This window comes from Cyrtonyx montezumae, unplaced genomic scaffold (genome assembly GCF_038088225.1).
Source record: "Cyrtonyx montezumae isolate F1298 unplaced genomic scaffold, pur_monq_1.0 scaffold_3, whole genome shotgun sequence".
NCBI lineage: Eukaryota > Metazoa > Chordata > Aves > Galliformes > Odontophoridae > Cyrtonyx > Cyrtonyx montezumae.
In genome coordinates this window covers 98,173,413-98,190,421 of record NW_027072034.1, presented here as the reverse complement: position 1 = coordinate 98,190,421, position 17,009 = coordinate 98,173,413, and the positions used below count along the sequence as shown (strand labels likewise).

Below are 17,009 nucleotides of genomic sequence, written 5' to 3'. Positions count from 1 at the left end.
TGCAGCGAAGACTCGCCGTTTCATTGGGTGCTCTACCTTTCTGTCTTATGGATAAGAATTAACGGCTTTGTGTTCTCACAGAGCATTTGCTGTCTTTTACCTCATCAGAATAACCCATCCCCGTGATCGTTCTCTGAGATACTGAAATATCAGAATACTGATACTGTCAGCTTCCAAACATCTATGTTAAGTTTGTATCTAGGATATTTTTATATTTCCAATTGATTGCTTTATTGGCTATTGCACTGACACTTGTATATACAGAACATGTACTTTTTTTCAAAAGCGAGAGCCCTTAGGAATAACGCAACACATTCTCTACAGATGTTCATGCTTTTCGGAACCAATTACATCTATTTTTGTTCTCTGTTCACCATTTGCATTGTTCCAAGACTACTAGAGAATGTGATCCTTTTCACTCCCTCAATAAAGTGACATAACTCAAAAAGTGATGGATGGTGTCCTGGCAGTTTTTGTATATCGTGGACTGTCTCACAGAGCAAGGCCTCAGCAGGCAGCTGAAGCCCAAACTTTGTATGTACTGTTCCTGAGGGGGGAGAAGTAATCTTCAGTTAATACTTCCATATAAACGTCTGTCATAAAATGAATACAATAAAGTCCAATTTTCATGAAATCAGAAAAACGGAAGGCTTCTTTTTTTTGTATCTGACTCGCTGTAATTGGACAGTCTGGGAAGGAATCATTACCCACCCTGTTGGATCCACGAGGCGTAGCAACAAGGAGGACATACGTGAAGAATTTCTGTGCCTTGCAGTGCTAGCAATAGATGCATTAAATTCTCCTGTATTTGGATGGATGGGTGAGGTTATGTCTTGGAAGAGCAAAGCAGCAGAGTGGAAGGTCTTTAATTATGGCGGTGCTTGACAGCTTTGACATCAAACTTCACATTGTACTTTAACAGTAAGGCAAATTCTTTTCCAATAAAACCATAAATAGTACTCATTCAGATCTCAGAAATGGGCCACCATGTCTTTTCTGCACAACACATTTTTGTCACTGTGATCCTGGATTCTGCTCTATTTATTTCCCAAAGTTATTCCAGGGTTTGAATTGTCAGTGAAAATGTTAGTTTTCCTCTTTTAGGAAGTTGACTTTTAAACGGCCCATGAGCAAATTGCCTTTACCTGGCATTGATTGTATATATGAAACAACTTCATTTAACTTGTTTAAAGATGCATGTGAAGATGACAAAGCAACATCTGGCCTTCATTTCTTCTAAAGAACAGTATATATATACTTGCAGTTGTATCCTTGGGGCTGCTTCGCTTGTCCAGATGGGAACACTGAAGAAGCTGCTACAAAATAAAATAGAATTTATCTGGTGTCTGAAAGCAAATGCCTGGCCCAAAGCGAAGGCTAAAAGCAGCTGTTTTCTAAACTTGACACGCACAACTTATTACCCAGCTGTTCCAGATGTGTCGATATTCAAATGCTGCTTACGGAATGAAGCTCTTGGTAATTTTTGGAGACGTTTCTCCATTGCGTCTTATGCCAAAGAAAATATTTTTTAAGGCCTGCCTAATCCATCAGGTGGCTGTTGTTGTGAAACTGCGGGTGAGTCGTAATTGTAGCTACGTGTAAGTAACATCACCACAGTGGCTGATGATTGATTGATTCACGTCGCGGTCTTGCTACGGATGCGTTTAAAAACAGTATTTATGCTGTGTTGGTCTGTTCAGCATAAAAGAACAGGCTATAGGCAAGTGGTGCCGTTTCCAGTGGACTGCTGTAGAGAATGACAGGACAAAACCAGATGTGATCTCATTAACTTCTTTATTGCTTGAATCCAAACCTAAAATAAGGAATTGATTTTTTTGTCAAATTCTATCCAGACCCCCGATTCAATGGAACAGGAATACTTCAAAGAATTTCAGACTAAAAATGGAAACACCCTCTTCCTCTTTTGAAGGTGAAATCAGTGTGGTTTAAAAGAAAAAAATAAACGCAGGCCCTGCAGATTCAACTTAATATGTAGAAGAAGCAAAAATTACTCACAGCTTAGAGATCAGTTGCTGAATACTTGCAAAGAATGCCATCTTCCATCTAGTGCTTTTCATGAATCACAGTCAAGTGACTGCAGAACCCTCTTTTGCAATTTTAAATGTACTCTTTGAGTCTGATGTGTGAAATGTTCTTTTCTTGCATGGAAAAAAATGCCTTATCCATACAGCAGCTGTCCCTGTGGAAGCACGGGACAACCGAGTCTAGGTCACCACTTTCCTTCTTGAAGCTGCCAAAAAATCTGGGTGGTTCAGGCATTGAAGGCTCAGAGCATATCGTGTGAGGCACCTCACACCTCTTAGGAAATTGCGTATGAATATCCCTTCTTTTCTAGGAAGTACATTCTATTTAGGAGAAAAAATAAAATAAAAAGATGCATTTCAAAGTGCTAGTCACATCACTGGAGATGAAATGATTAGTAGGTACAAACAGGTAGACAGGAATTTCAGAAAACACATTAATTGACAAGAGGGCATTTCAAAGCGACTGCAGACAGAAAAAGATGCAAAACCCAGCAAAGCTCAACTCACAAATGTTGCTCCAGCGCAATGGGGATTTCTGCTCAGGCTTGACACTGACTGCACATGTAGCAGACCGCTCAGTGCATTGTGCAGCTTACTTCTTGGTAAAATCCCAGGTACGAGCAAGGAAGCTGTTTCAGATGGTTTCACTTTTAAGAGAAAATATTTTTTAATATTTTCATGCTCACCCACAGGTTTTGAAAAGAGCCATTAGCGGCTATTTCTCTTTGAGCACTGAAAAGATCTTATCTAGACAAGGAAAAAAAGGAAAAAACAGCTGAGCTTTCTGATGAATGTTTTCTAATGTTTCTGACTGACGATTTCTATGTTTATTTTCTTGCCTGGGGGCTGTTTCGGAGACTTTGCACATGCAGGGGCTGGTGCAGCACTAACACAGACTTGTGTGTGAGTGACAACTGCCTCAAGTGGTCATTCCTGAGCAAGGAGATGGCTTCAAGTGTTGGATCTGAAGCTCCTTTAAAAGAAAAAACATTTGGTTGATTTTGTTTTTTATCAACACAGCTACAGTGTTCTATAACTCCTGGTTCTAGCGTATCATGCCTACAAGTAATAACCATTGTAATAAATGCAAAATGCCAGGATAATGAATGAGATGCTGACTGTTATTTGCAAGGTGGTAGTTACAGAAGAATTGGCCTCAACTGTTGAGCAAATTGTGTTGATGAAGAATTGGCTTATACTCCAATTGCAACACTGAGGAAATTATCCTTGCTTATATAATCTGATTCCTTTGGTGTATGGGGGGGAAATGACTGAACAGACAGAAATTTTATGTAATCCTTTTTTTTCATGATCCTAAAGTTGTTCCATTCTGTGTAATCAGCAGAATATGATGTAGCTGAGCTTCACTTCATTAACTGTCCTGAATTTAGGACAAAGAAGGCTAGAGGTGGTGACATTTTGGTCATTTTTAACTCATTAAAATCTTACAGCCCCCAAGAAATGTGGTAAGTTCATGTCTGTAAAAGGTGGGAGTCCAAAGCCTTGCTTTGAGCCGTTCCTATTTCAGAGGGGTGCTCTGCATGAATTATCACACATCTTTCCCAGTGAGTCTGGTTCTGGGCTAAAGCACTTCAGTTATTTCACCGTTGAGCAGAACCCCCACCTTCTACATTTTCAGGCAACTAATTACAGGCAGCCTCAGAATCTGAGGTCTCCGTGCAGCTGATAGCTCTAAACTATCAGGAGGGTGACTGTATACACGTGTGAATCTGTGATAAATCCTGAGCATTTCGTGCTTGACAGACGGTTCTCAAACCCTCCGACACTGTAACTGCATCTTCATCTGAACACAGCTAACTGGCTTTCACACACCCTCCTCCGACAGCACTAGGGGTGTATCCTGCTGGTTTTAAATGTGCCCAGTGAGCTGGGTTCTTGTTTTGAAGAGTGCTGCAAGCGATCAATAGTACCGCAGCACAGGGCTGTCCCTCACACAGCCCTCCCTTTCCCCTGCAGCTTTCAGTAGGCACAGACTTGTGGCACAAAAACAGCACTGCTACTTGTTGGCCTTCACACAGAAGCAGAAAGTCCGTGCTTATTTCCATCACCGGAGAGGTACGCTGTGCTAGTGAGGAAAACAGAAGACTAAAGGCACATTCACTGCAGTCCAAGTTCAAGTACGTGCTGAAGGACCCCAAAGAACAGAGCCAGCTGCGGCTGCTGCCTTCCCGCTCTGGCTTTCCTCCTTTTCTTCCTTCTTTTTCCTCACTGCCTCTGCTTTTGTCCCGGTGGCGTGGCTGCCATTGTGTACAAGTTTTAGGGGATGAAAGCGGATGATAGCTGATGAGTGACATGATAGCGTTAAAATGCAAAAGCAGATTGGTTCTAATAGTGAGTGACACGCTGGGAAAGTGTGTAGCTCTCAGGCCCAGATGCAGCCCAGGCCGCAGGGCTGCCCCCTCAGCAACGCGGGGTGTCCCGCTCCACCTCAGCAACGCGGGGTGTCCCGCTCCACTTCAGCAACACGGGGTGTCCCGCTCCCCAGCCTCTCTGGGAACCTGGGTGCCGAGCACGCGCAGGAAATCTGGGATTACAAACTTGTCTGAACTTTTCACAGCCAGACATTAACATGCGTATGCAGCAGCCTGTATGTAAATGATGTTATCTGAGCTGTTTTATGCATGCATTTCCAGGATAAGAAAGGAGATTTCTTTGTGTGAACTAATTACCTGCTAAGAAAAAAATTAGAGCTTTTTTAATGTTAATGCCAGGCTGTATTTTTATTAACCTCCGTACTCAGTGATCCCTGTTGTATGTTTATTGTGTATTTTCAAATATGAAGGGCTTGATACTTGAAACTACATGAAAGAAGTTCCCATGTGACTTCGCATAAGCAGGATTCTTTGTGAGGTTGTAGCCACATCTCAGAGCCTTTTATTTTTTTGCCCATAAAACAGTCACTTTACCAACCATAAAGACAAAGTGAATTCTAAATGTTAAAAGTTTTCCTGCTTAATCTTGCACTGCAACAGTTAAAGGCAAGCGGGCAATCATATTAGACTGGAACTACAGGAGCCCTGCAAAATAGAGGATCGTAGTGCCACAGAACTGTTTGAGTTGGGGTCATCTAGTCCGACTCCCCTGCAGTAAACAGGGACACTCACAGTTTGATCAGAGCCCTGCCCAGCCTGACCAGGAGCGTCTCCAGAGATGGGGCATCCACTGCATCTCTGGGCAACCTGTTCCAGTGCCTCACCACGCTTAGCATACAAACACATTCTTTGCCTAATCTGGAGTCTCTCACAATCAAAGCGAGAGTTCATACTCATGTAGCAGAGCTGAGTCCGAAGGGGATCAGCCCTTTTGGCTTCAGGTGGACAGCTTGTATGATTAAAAGTGAAACATATCCCTGCTGCAAGCGTTATGGCCGGGGATCATCTGTGCAAAAGTCCAATCTCTTGTGGCTACCACATCTCAGCCAAAATTCAGCAAGTTACTCATTAATACTATAATTAGATAAGGGATGAGGGGAGTAACTCAAATATTTCCTACTTTGATTCACATAAAACTTCTAAACCAGTATTAATTTTAACGTGCTTTTTTAAGCATGATAGAAACTGTGTTATATTTATGCATACTTTTTTACCATATAGCATATGTTGTTAACAATAGAATCACAGGATTGTAGAATGGCCTGGGTTGAAAAGAACCTCCAAGGTCATCTAGTTTCACACCCCTGCTGTGGGCAGGGTCGCCAACCACCAGACCAAGCTACCCAGAGCCATATAATAAGTTATATATAATGGAAAGGACGGAGCAAGCAATATTCCAAAGCAAACTACAGCAGTCCAGTGCAGGTGGTGGACTGAGATCACCCAGAGCAATCACAGAAAGTATTCGCTGTATCAGTATGGGAAAGATCTCCAAGATGTGCTAATGCAACGGAACTGAAAGGCATGTGCTTCATGGATGCCGATCCAGCACTTATACCATGTCAAAATAAATCAGTGGGGAGAGAGGGAGAACAGGTTTTGGTTGGTTGGTTGTTTTTTTCTATCAAGTTCCACTTCAAGCTGGCTGCTTTGCTGCCTCTTTACTTGGAACTCGTGTCTGTGAACCTGGAAAGGGACCCCCACAGAGGAACGTTTGTGTAAGATCAGGAAGTGGAGCTCTAAATAGCAGGGAGATGAGAAACTGACTTGAAGTGGGGCCAAACGGATTTTCCTTGGAAGGAAAGAGACAAAGGAGGTCACCGCTCTGCAAAGCTGATACCTTGACACCTCTCAGTGCCTGAGTTACACTTGTTATAGAATATGTGCCTCTTCATTGTGCCTCTCACGCCAGCACAACCTGAATCAAATAGCTTTCTCAACTTGTCATCCACAGTTTGATCTGAAAGACTTGTCTGTACGCTTGAATTGTTATAAGACATGCCACCTTGAACATCAGACCTTTTTCACCTTTCTCTAAACTGTGTTATAATAAAAATGCTTCCTATATTTTCCAGACTTTAAATAACTGAATCCACTTTTCACCAAGATGAAGCAAACACCTGGCATGTCCAAACTCCTTCAGAAATTCAACTGGTTCAGAAAAATTATTTGGCTAAGTGTGACATAACGTAAAACGTCTGTCATTTGTTCTGATGCACCAAGCAGAGTATTCGTAGCAGCTTGTGTAACTGCAGCTTTCAGTGAAGGGTTCAAAGACAGACCACCAAACCTCGGAGCAATCATGTGAAAGAGATTCTGCTTTGCTCACCCGAACAACGGTTAAATTGCTGCATGACAAAATGATAAAACAGTTTGTGGACTTCTATATAATCAGCTGCCTTGGTGAGTCTGCAAGCAACTGAGCTGGGAATAGAGTTCAGGAGATGGAGCCTGTGCTTCGCCTATCAGCACATCTGCAGGGCAGGTCATTGGGGCATTCAGCTAATTTAGGCTTTAGGTCTCCCAATTCTGCTACATGTTCCAGGCTTCCTGAGAGAGGGACCCTCCAAACTATTTAAATTCTGTATTACGGAAGGGTCACAGTGCAACCTAAGATCTTCCCTGTGAGGTGTATTGAGTCCCACCTGCTCAGAGCCATTTTCCACAGGCCAACGACACCAGGATTTGCTGTGAGTTTCTCCCCAGTCCCTGGCTCTCGGGCTGTTTGACGTTTTGGTGCCACCGAAGTCAAGGGGAGTTTTGCAATCAATTCGAGGGAAGCCAGAGCTTCTGACAGGGTTTGTAGGATTCACCTGAGAGCACACATCTCTGACATTTAAATTTTCAACAGAGCTGATTGTTCCGAGACTGGATATGAAACATCAGAGCTCAACTTCTGTTCCATTAGTGATAATCAGCATGAGCATAACACAGGTTTCCAAACATTCACGCACCTAGTGCTTCAGACACTTAGGGAACTCAATTAACCTCTGCCCAGTCAAAAATGCCTTACTTTCTCCTTCCTTGTTTACATCACGAGAATCCCAGCCATGCAGCAGCCACTTTCTGTCACTTTGGTAAGATAAAAGTTGCAATGTGAATGTAATAGTCTCACACGTCCCCCAGAACTGATGCTTGGAGTGACCACCAAGCAGGCTGCCAAACTGTGGTACGAAAGACAATGGATTTACATGGAACAGAATTGACAGAATTCAAAAAGAAAGTGAATGAGGTGCTGAAGGGGGAAGAGACGTGCAGGAGAGTTCCCTTTTTTATTTTGGCTAGATTGCAAGCATTTTCCAGCTTCAAAAGGCAAGACTGGGGAAGTTCACAAAGTCAAACCAGGGAGATTTGATAAGCAGTCATTCCCCTGGCTCTGTTGTCAGCACACTGACCAGCAATGCAGCTCCTCTGTCACAGAATCACTGCAGTGAGCTGATGAAGATCTTTTCAGTCCCTGGGCTTCCCAGTGCTGTCATGACAACAGCTACTTTCTTGGGCCTGCTGAAACCCCTTTTCACATTCAGTGAATGCCACGCACTGAGAATTAGGTTGTTCTCATCAGTCTCCCTCTCTCTCTGAGATTTGTTTGATTGAGAATAGGGAGGGATGCTGTACTACTATGGACTTGGCTTATTTTCCAAGAACATGGCATACAGATCATGGATCTTACAGGAAACATCAATCTGATAGCTGAGTATATAAATGCGATATCTATAATAAAGCCTTTTCCTTAGTGGTGAACGCAATAAATTTACATTGTAATTACATCAGTTCCAATTACTTTGAACGTGACTTCTGCTGTTCAGTGAATGCTGTGGTAACAGAAAGGTGAGTTTTGGAGGCAAATCTGAACTTTTCTGCAATTCAGATGTTTCACTGTTTATGCCCAAGCCTACTAAATAATAATTTCTATTTTTATACACTAAAGCTGTGTATCTCCAGGTGTTCGACAAACATTTCACAGCTTGAACTCCTCCTGTAACATGAGCAGTATTGGGGGGGACAAAGAGGAATAGTCCTGCTGTTAAGGATTTGGAGACAGGATCTCCTTGAAAAAGTCCAGTGGAGGGCTACAAAGATGATAAAGGACGTGGAGCACCTCTCTTATGAGGAAAGGCTGAGAGACCTGGGTCTGTTCAGCCTTGAATAAAGGAAGAGTCAGAGGGGATCTGACCCACATCTATGCCTAAGGAGTGGGAGGCAAAGAGATGAGGCTGGATTCTTTTCATCAGGAATGGCCACAAACTGAAGCATAGGAAGTTCTGCACAAATGTGCGTGGGAACTTCTTCACAGTGCAGTGACGGAGCAGTGGCACAGCTGCACAGAGAGGTGGTGGAGTCTCCTTCTCTGGAGACGTTCAAGACCCGCCTGGACACCTACCTGTGCAACCTGGGCTAGGGAGCTGCTTTGGCAGGGGGTTATTTCTTATGTTTAAGTAGAATTTTCTGTATTTTACTTTCTGCCCACTTCTTCTTGCCCCTTAACCACTGAGTCTGGCTCCTACTTTCTACCTTCCCCAGCAGGTATTTTTATGTTCCTCCCTCAGTCCCAGCTCTCTCAGCCTCTCACCATCTGGCAGAGGCTCCAGTCCCTTCAGGGCCCCTGGCTGGGCACACTGCAGCCCACAGCTGTGGGCGGAAGGACACATGTTCACAAAAGCTTGATCTTGGAAAGTCACGAGATTCTTTTGAGAGGAAAAAAAAGAACAAACCCCATTAACTAAATTTCTACAGAGAGATTTAAATCTATTTAAAATCTATAGATTAATGTACAAAAAAAAAAGTTGATAGTTCTATTAGAAGTATGTACTCTAGATAGAGCCATAATCTGGAGAAAGGGAGTTTTAAAGCAGTCCTAGAAGATGGAAAACCTGCTGTATGTTTGTACTCCTTCCAAGCTGTGATTTGTATTTAATTAGCATTTGATTCATTATTCATTTCTGCCTGGTTGTAATGGCTACACACCGGTTTTGCAACATGCAAGACCATGATTATTTTTCTGGTTTTGAAAAGAATCTCCACGAATGCAAAGAGAGACTCTCCTCTTGACTTCACATCTACATTTTTAGAAAAACAACCTGCTGCTGTTCACTGAGTGGTGTGTTTGGGCGCTGTTGGAACTGCTCCCTCTGCCTTCATTGTAATGGTCTGCAGTAACTGACCTGCAGAAAGTAAATGGACACAGTGGTGGTGGTGCTGTATCTGTGGCTGGGTGCACACCTTCATTTACAGCTGGAATCCAGCTCTGTTTTGCATAAGAATGTTGAAAACACACATTCCCCAAATCAACAGCATGTAAAGACTCTTTAATCTGGAAGCAAATATGTTAATTATCTCTGGGTAAAACTGATCTAAATGGCACCCTTTAAGGACGTGGATTTGAAAAAGAACAAACAGTGCCAGTAATAAATGCACACAGGTAGGTGTGAGGACAAGGAAAAGTCTCTGGTAATTTATACAAATACACTGTTTGAATTATAAGGTAAAAATACTGTTATGACAGAAAACGATTCTCTGTTATTCTAGAGGACTGCGTATATAATATTTTTATCTGCATTTTTTTATCAGCCATACACATTTTCCAATGTAAACACCTTTCTGAATAATTTCAAAGAAAAACACATTTTAACTTATACTTACACAAGTCTGTGGAACTCACAATGACTCAGAGACAGGGTGACAGGAGTAACATTCAGACAGCTGTAGCAGGGCAGAAACACTGTGAGTCACTTCTGCTTCTAAAGCAAATTCTGAGCTGGTTCTTGGTTGTGTCTATTAAGAACTGCTAGTTTACCTTACCTAAACAGTATCTATTTGAAATATGGTGCTTGACTTTCAGTTTTTGCAACAAGCAGTGACCCACAGAAATGAACCGTACTATGAGGCCTTCCAATTCCTCGCGCTCAAAAGCAAATCTTTCACTTAGAAGGTATCTTCATGCTTTCTTCTTTTGTTGTTTTTTTTTTTCTTTTGAGTTTTCTTTCAGTACTGTCTGGCTGCAAATTTGACATAAATGAGAATGTATTTGAAAGAAGAGGTCTGATGCTTCTGTAAAATACTCGGTTCCTTTCAGTTGTGTCAGAGTATCTACACGCAGCGTGGGCTTGCTCCTACTGTGTGCATACACTGCTCAGCACAGGTGCTCTGTTCTCACAGGTTTCTATGAAAGCTCAAATGCAAATACAGTGAACATTAGGATGTGCTTTTGGATATGCTCCAGAACCACGGAATGAGGTTGTCCATTCCTGAACTAACTGCTGGCGCTTTAATACATTCATTTTTCATTATTTTTCTGATCCTTTTTATTTTCCCCCATCCCTGTAGTGAGCATAGTTAACATTTAATAGAGCTGTCTGAAGCTTTTTGAATTTTCCTGACTCAACATCAACAGAATGACATCATATTATACTTTTTTTTCCTCCTACTTACCACTAAAATCAGTTCCTTGTTGTAGCTCATGGCATGAGTTTCTCAGCCAGCTGTGCTGCACAACAGAAGGGCAGTGTGTCCCCATGAGGACTGTAACAAGATCTGAGCAGGAGAGAAGGGGCAGGCAGACCCAAGCGATATCTAGAATCTTCATTGCCAGAACGTGTTTTTTTGACACCAGAGAGAGCTCACAGGCCAGTGGGGACAGAAGAGGAACTTCAGGCTGATGTTTCCAACCCAAACAGCGCTTGAATTTTCCTATGGTCATGGGCCTGCTTTCAAACAAACAATACAGGGAAAGATTAAAGCTTCAGGAAGAAAACACCGTGGAAGCTGAGTTTAAAGGGAGAATTAACCGGGCGCTGCAGGAGAGGGTGGGGTTGGGATTGCAGAATGAGGCGGTTTCAGACTGGTCTGAAGGGAAGGGTGAGAAATGAGCACTGGGCGCTTACTTGAAGCGCTGGGCGATTGCAGCCTCTTCCTCAAGACCTTGAATTTGGATGAGGAAGGGTGGGGCAGAGAGAAGGGGAGAGTGCAGTCTCCAGAGACTGCTGAGCAGGCAGAATGTTGTGAGCAAGGTGAGTCATGAGGTGCAGGCAGCAGGAATTTCCCGCAGTGTTTCAGACATGCATGTGGAGGCAGGAGCAGGAGAGTGCATTGACCAAATGTCTCGTTTCACAGAACTTCCCATGCCATCCTAACAAGTGCAGGATGTCATTTTCCCTGTATCTTAGGCCAGTGGTACGTATTTTTCTCTCTTTAAAGGGCCTTTCTCACAGGTTTGTTTTGCTTGCATACTATGCCTCATAGTATTACGATGCTGATAAACACTGGGAAGAGAAGCTCAAACAGACTGTGCTGCGTGTACCAAATCTTCTGACGATCTCATCTAATTGTCCTTTAAAAATCAACAAAACGAAATGCAAAATTGTTGTGACTCAAGAAAAAGAAGACGCTGCTTCGGTGTCTGCTCACTATTGATTCTGCAGTCAATGTGAATTCCCTGCACCCCTGTGATCCAGAGGTAAGACAATGAAAAGTACACCCTTCATTTCTTCCCTGTGCTCTGCTGTGTCTGTACAGGAATTCAGGTCTCCTCCAGATTGCCTGTGCTGTTTGTTCTTGTACTAGTGGAGAACAGCACTACTCCTTTGGCTGTGAACAAACCTGATGGGTTTTATTTTATTTTTCCCTTTGTACCTTGTTGACAAAGTCTTCCAAGTACCACAGATTATTAAGTTTCAGCTTAACTACATCAGCTCTAAAGTACTGTCCCTGCTGTAATGATCATCTCAAATTAGACTGAGTCCTTTGTGTGAAGGACAGAGTAACATCTTCCCTTGAAGTGTAATTGAATGTGTAAGTTATTCTTTCTAATGGACTTCCAAGCAGCGTGTCTCTTATTTGGGGCTTTTATCAGACCATTCACATGCAATTGATTTTGACACTTCCAAGTTTTAGACTCGCTTGTTCTCAGACAGATCTCATCTTTTGACTGGAACCAGGGCATGAAAAAGTCAAAAACCTAGAAGAAAGAAAAAGGAGAATTACCTTTTCTGAGCTGGATCAACTGTGACCTAGGAATGTCAGTACCGAGAGAGCTAAGTCATCACTGCTGCTTCTGCTGGATTCAGAGTTTATCTTAACATTTTAGGGAGCTCACGAACCAAGCCTTCACGCGGGATTTCGTGGTTTCAAAGACCTGAAAGTAGGGCACTAAAGATCGTCAGAGTATTTCTTTGATGACTGCTGCAGTTCTCACCGCTGCGGCACTGATCTCCCGCTTAAATGCTAAGTGACTGCCAGGTTCATACCCTACTTCCTATGCATCCTATCCTAAGGTTTCACTCCCCACCTCCGAATACACAAACTATCCAACGAGCCGGCGTCCCTACTGCTCTACTTAGGCAAGTAAGAAGTGCTAGGTCTGCGTTCCCGTCACCTCTCGGCGCACAGACACTGGGAACCTGGTGTGCGCACATGTCCTCAAAGAACCCGAGAGCTCTGAAAAAAGCTCACAGCTATGGGCTTGTGAACGCGGTGGGGGGGACAACGTACACTAGGGTGCACGGAGATAAATGCTTCCTATTTCCTTTCACTGCCTGGTTTCAGGGTGTGAAAGGTGCCTTTCACTTCACTCCATTTAGATCTTTGTTTTCTCGTGATTCTCTGGTTTTGTCCCTGCCACAGCTCATTTCAGTGAACTCCAGAGGGAAATCAGTGGTAGAAGAGGCACAGCAATTATTTCAGCTACTGCTGCCTTCTGACTGAATCGAAAGGTTGTTTTTGTTTTGTTTTAAACCTCGCTCTTCGCGTCTGATGAGATTAGTGACAATAACACCCACGGGAGTGCCACACCTTTATGGGCTGAGAGGGAAGTAGAGAGCACGCTGGTATTTGAGGGGGAGGAGGAGAAGGTGCTGTGGCAGAGGATGCAGAAGCTCAAGGTTCCGTGACTGTTTCGATGGAGTCAGCAGAGCAGTGATGCTTACACTACGCAGACGAAGCAGCGTTACAGACGTCTTCATGTGTCTTAAGTAATCTTACCATTTCCAACGTCTAGCTCAGGCTTGTTTTGAGAAATCTGGAAAGCTTTCGTGCATTTTTACTGTTGTTAGTTTCACAGATTCGCTTAAGCTCCTCTGCAGGTTAAAAACGTCATCTGTTTGCTCTCAAAGATGAATGCAGTGTCACATCCCTTTGCTCCCAGGCTGTGTTGCTCCTGCAGCGCTGTGGCATTGCTCGCTGTGGGCTGCCAGTGTTGCTGTGGACAGATAGGTGTGCAGATGGATAGGCGGGCAGCCAGCGCCGCTTGTGCTGGTGTAGGGCTCAGGAGCACCCTCCTCAGGTTTTATTCCTCTGTGGCTAACTTTTCCTGTTCCTCTGTGGCAATGCCTGACACGCCTGCTATGACTTGAGTGGGTGGTACTCTTCCTGTTGCACAGAGAACAAAGTCTTTCTGGACTGAGCTGTGGTTCAGTTTTGTCAACTGTTTTTAAGCTAAACCATCACCATTCATGATTATTATTATTTAATATTTTTTTTTTGAAGTGTGGCAAGGTCAGTAAGAATTGGGTAAAATGTGACTGATCTATAGACCACATTTAAAATCCACATGGAATAGTGTTTTAAGCTTAATTTATTCTTGCCACCCCTACAACTTCATCTCTGTGCCTGGGTCCTACCCACCTCCCTGTTCTTCTGAAAATCCCCATCCCATTCGCTTTGATTGATCACTTCCATGTGGCAATGTACTGAATGTTTTCTTGATGCCCATACTTGTCTGTATGACAAAAAGGCATTGTCTGGCACGGTCTGCCTCGAGTAAACTTCACCCCCTTTCTTAAAATGACTTTAATTGTCACAGCATGTGACTGCAAGTCATTCTGCTCATCTGTCTCTCTTCCCCATCTATTCAGATGACAACACCCCCAATTCAACGGATTCAGCAGCCGTCGCTGCGCCAAACCCCAGGTCAACTTCACGAGGAAAATACTGACCAGTTTCCTCGGTTTTAGCCCATTTAACTCTCAGGCTTTATTTCCACTGAGGGCAGCGCTGTGCATTTTGCACTCGACCACGCCGCAGACCTGTCATCTTCTTGGGGCGAACGGAGGTGTAAGGCCGCGCTTCAGATGCTCTCCTCATCAACCTCCGCCCCACCCGCCCGCGCTCCGCCTTCCCGCGGCTTTTTGTCCCCGGGCGCCATCCGTAGCGCGTGCGGCGGTGGCGGCTCAGGCCCCTCCTCTTTGCGGCTCGCGCCGCCGCGCGATTGTGTGGGTGAGAAGGGCGAGGGCGGGGGGAGCGCGGCCGCGCGCACACACGAACCGGAGCACGCGCGCACCGGCCGCGCGCACGCCACTACTACTACCACCACCACCACCGCGCGCGCCCGGCTCGGCTCGGCCCCGTTCGGCTCGGCTCGCAGCGACTCGCAGGCGCCATGGCGGCCGCTCGCAGCGACATGGCGGAGCCGGAGGGGCTGCTTCCCGGCGAGGCGGCGGCCGCCGCGGCTGAGGAAGAGGAGGAGGCGGCGGCCGCCGCCGTTGCCGGGGTCGGCTCCTCGTCGTCGCCTCCGTGTTCGGCGGCGGAGACGGAATCGCTGCTGCTGCTGAACGGCGAGGCGGAGAGCATGTCGGAGCCCAGCCCGGAGAGCGCCAGCCAGGCCGGGGACGGGGAGGACGAGGAGGAGGAGGAGGAGGAAGAGGAGGAGGAGGAGGGCGGCGAGGAGGAGGAGAGCAGCCTGGTGGGCAGCAGCAGCACGAGCAGCGGCTGCTGCAGCGACGAGACCCGCTCTCTCAGCCCGGGCGGCAGCAGCGAGGCCGACGCCAAGGAGGAGCCCAAGGGCCCGCGGGGCGGCCAGGAGGGCGGGCTGGGCCGCGGCGGCGGCAGCGGGAGCAGCTCTAGCAGCGTGTCCAGCGGCGGCGACGAGGGCTACGGCACCGGCGGCGGCGGCAGCAGCGGCAGCAGCAGCTGCAGCGCCACGTCGGGGGGGCGGCGAGGCAGCCTGGAGATGTCTTCGGACGGGGAACCGCTGAGCCGCATGGACTCGGAGGACAGGTCAGTGCCCGCTGCGGGCGCCATGTCCTGGGGCCTCGCCCCTTGCTTGGGGCCGCTCGCTGTCCGGCCGGTGTGCCGCGTGCTCGGCTCCGGTTCCGGCGTGGTTCCGCAGGAATGCGCTCGGGGTTCTTCGGCGTCGCGCCCTGCTCGCGGCTGCGAGCTGTGCCGTGTGCTCGTGCGGGCAGCGAGCCGTGCTAACCGGCGGACACAAGGCAAAATCGCACCTTGCTGAAAGGAGCGAGGGAACGGCCCTTCGCCAGGGCTGAGCGCGTGCTGGGCAAAGCCAGGCCCAGCCGTGTGACGCTTAGTCATTTTTTGGGGGGATGAATTGTGTAATGCCCGACGCAGATTCATTCTGTAGGTGCTGTACGTGAAAGGGACGTGTCTCGTTTCACCGAGGCTCGGGGGAAGGCGCAGCCCAGTTCCCAGGTCTCGTTAAGCCCAGCGGTTGGGCACTTCTAGGAGCATGGCTTGCCTAGTGGCTTTCTAGGGCTTCTATAATACGGTTTATTGGGCAAACAGAAAGTAAGATGGAAAAACGCAATGTAAGAGTGGAATATGTGGGCTCCTTTACTAATAAGCGCTCTAAAATAGTTTTAGGAACTTCTTTTATTCTTTTCCATTTCAGTTTGGCTCTAAGAAAGCCTTGGGCTTTGCTGTAGTCAGTACAAAAAAATAGCAGTTTTTTCTTTTCTGAACATAGTTTCGTTATGAAGTGTGAAGCACTGCCTGTTTTGATACAGGCACGTGTTTTGGATATATGTTAGGTTAGATTTGGGTAGATAGGGAAGTGCACTGTATTGCAGAAGCGTGGCATCTCTAGATCCTTCCTCAAATGTTAAGTAAAACCCCATCGAGTCCATTCCCCAAACCATGCAGTGGGTCTGAAAGCCTTAGGAAAAATATTAAGAAAGTCCCTTCTTTTGGTTTCCACCTGACTTCTGAGACTTCAGGACTTGGGGGAGTTTTTTTCTTTCCTTCAAACTTGGTATGAGATATGAAGGTGGTGGGGTTTTTTTCTTTTTTCTTCTCCCTGTTTTAATGTGGATTTTTACACAAAGTCGCATATGTATGGGAATAGATTTCTGGGGAAACAACAGGTATGTGTTTGAGGTTTAGGATCATCACATTTTCTACCAAATCAAACTCTGAATTAAATCTTGATTTCTCATGAGCCTGTGTCAATTTGTAGGTTAAGGAAATAACAGGAATTAGTTGCAGGGGTTTTCTGGCAGTGCAGCCCCATTACATCTTGCTCACACGCTTCAGAGCTGGTGTGCTAGTTTCTTTCTCTGTCATTGTTTTCAGGCTTCTCTTGTTATAGTGGCACAATTAAATCTGTGTGTGCGCTCTTCGTTGCTCCTTTCCAGTACCGTTGAAGCAGACTCAGATGCAGCAGTGGGGGCCCTTTGTGTTCAGAATGAGGGCTGTGTTTTTGGTTTTAATCTTGCAAAGTTTTGTCCTGAATGTCCCCGCTGAAAACGTGGCGATACTGAGAGGGAGTTTTGTACAGTGTGCTTTGAGTGGGGTAGGAAAAGAGCCATGCCACTCAGAGTGCCATTTGTTATTTCTGGTGATA

General features: G+C 45.6%; 1 protein-coding gene across 3 annotated transcripts in view; it reads left to right on the top strand.

The window, feature by feature from the left end:
- Positions 1-14,632: 14,632 nt before the first annotated feature.
- AEBP2 (AE binding protein 2) overlaps positions 14,633-17,009 on the top strand; it is a 52,028-nt gene continuing 49,651 nt past the window's right edge. Inside the window, exon 1 of one of the 3 annotated variants that reach the window (XM_065742524.1) lies at positions 14,633-15,430. In XM_065742524.1, coding sequence (XP_065598596.1) covers positions 14,814-15,430 — 617 coding nt within the window. In that variant the 5' untranslated portion in view covers positions 14,633-14,813. The remainder of the gene's footprint in view (positions 15,431-17,009) is intronic. The other 2 variants (XM_065742522.1, XM_065742523.1) reach the window with 2 other exon arrangements.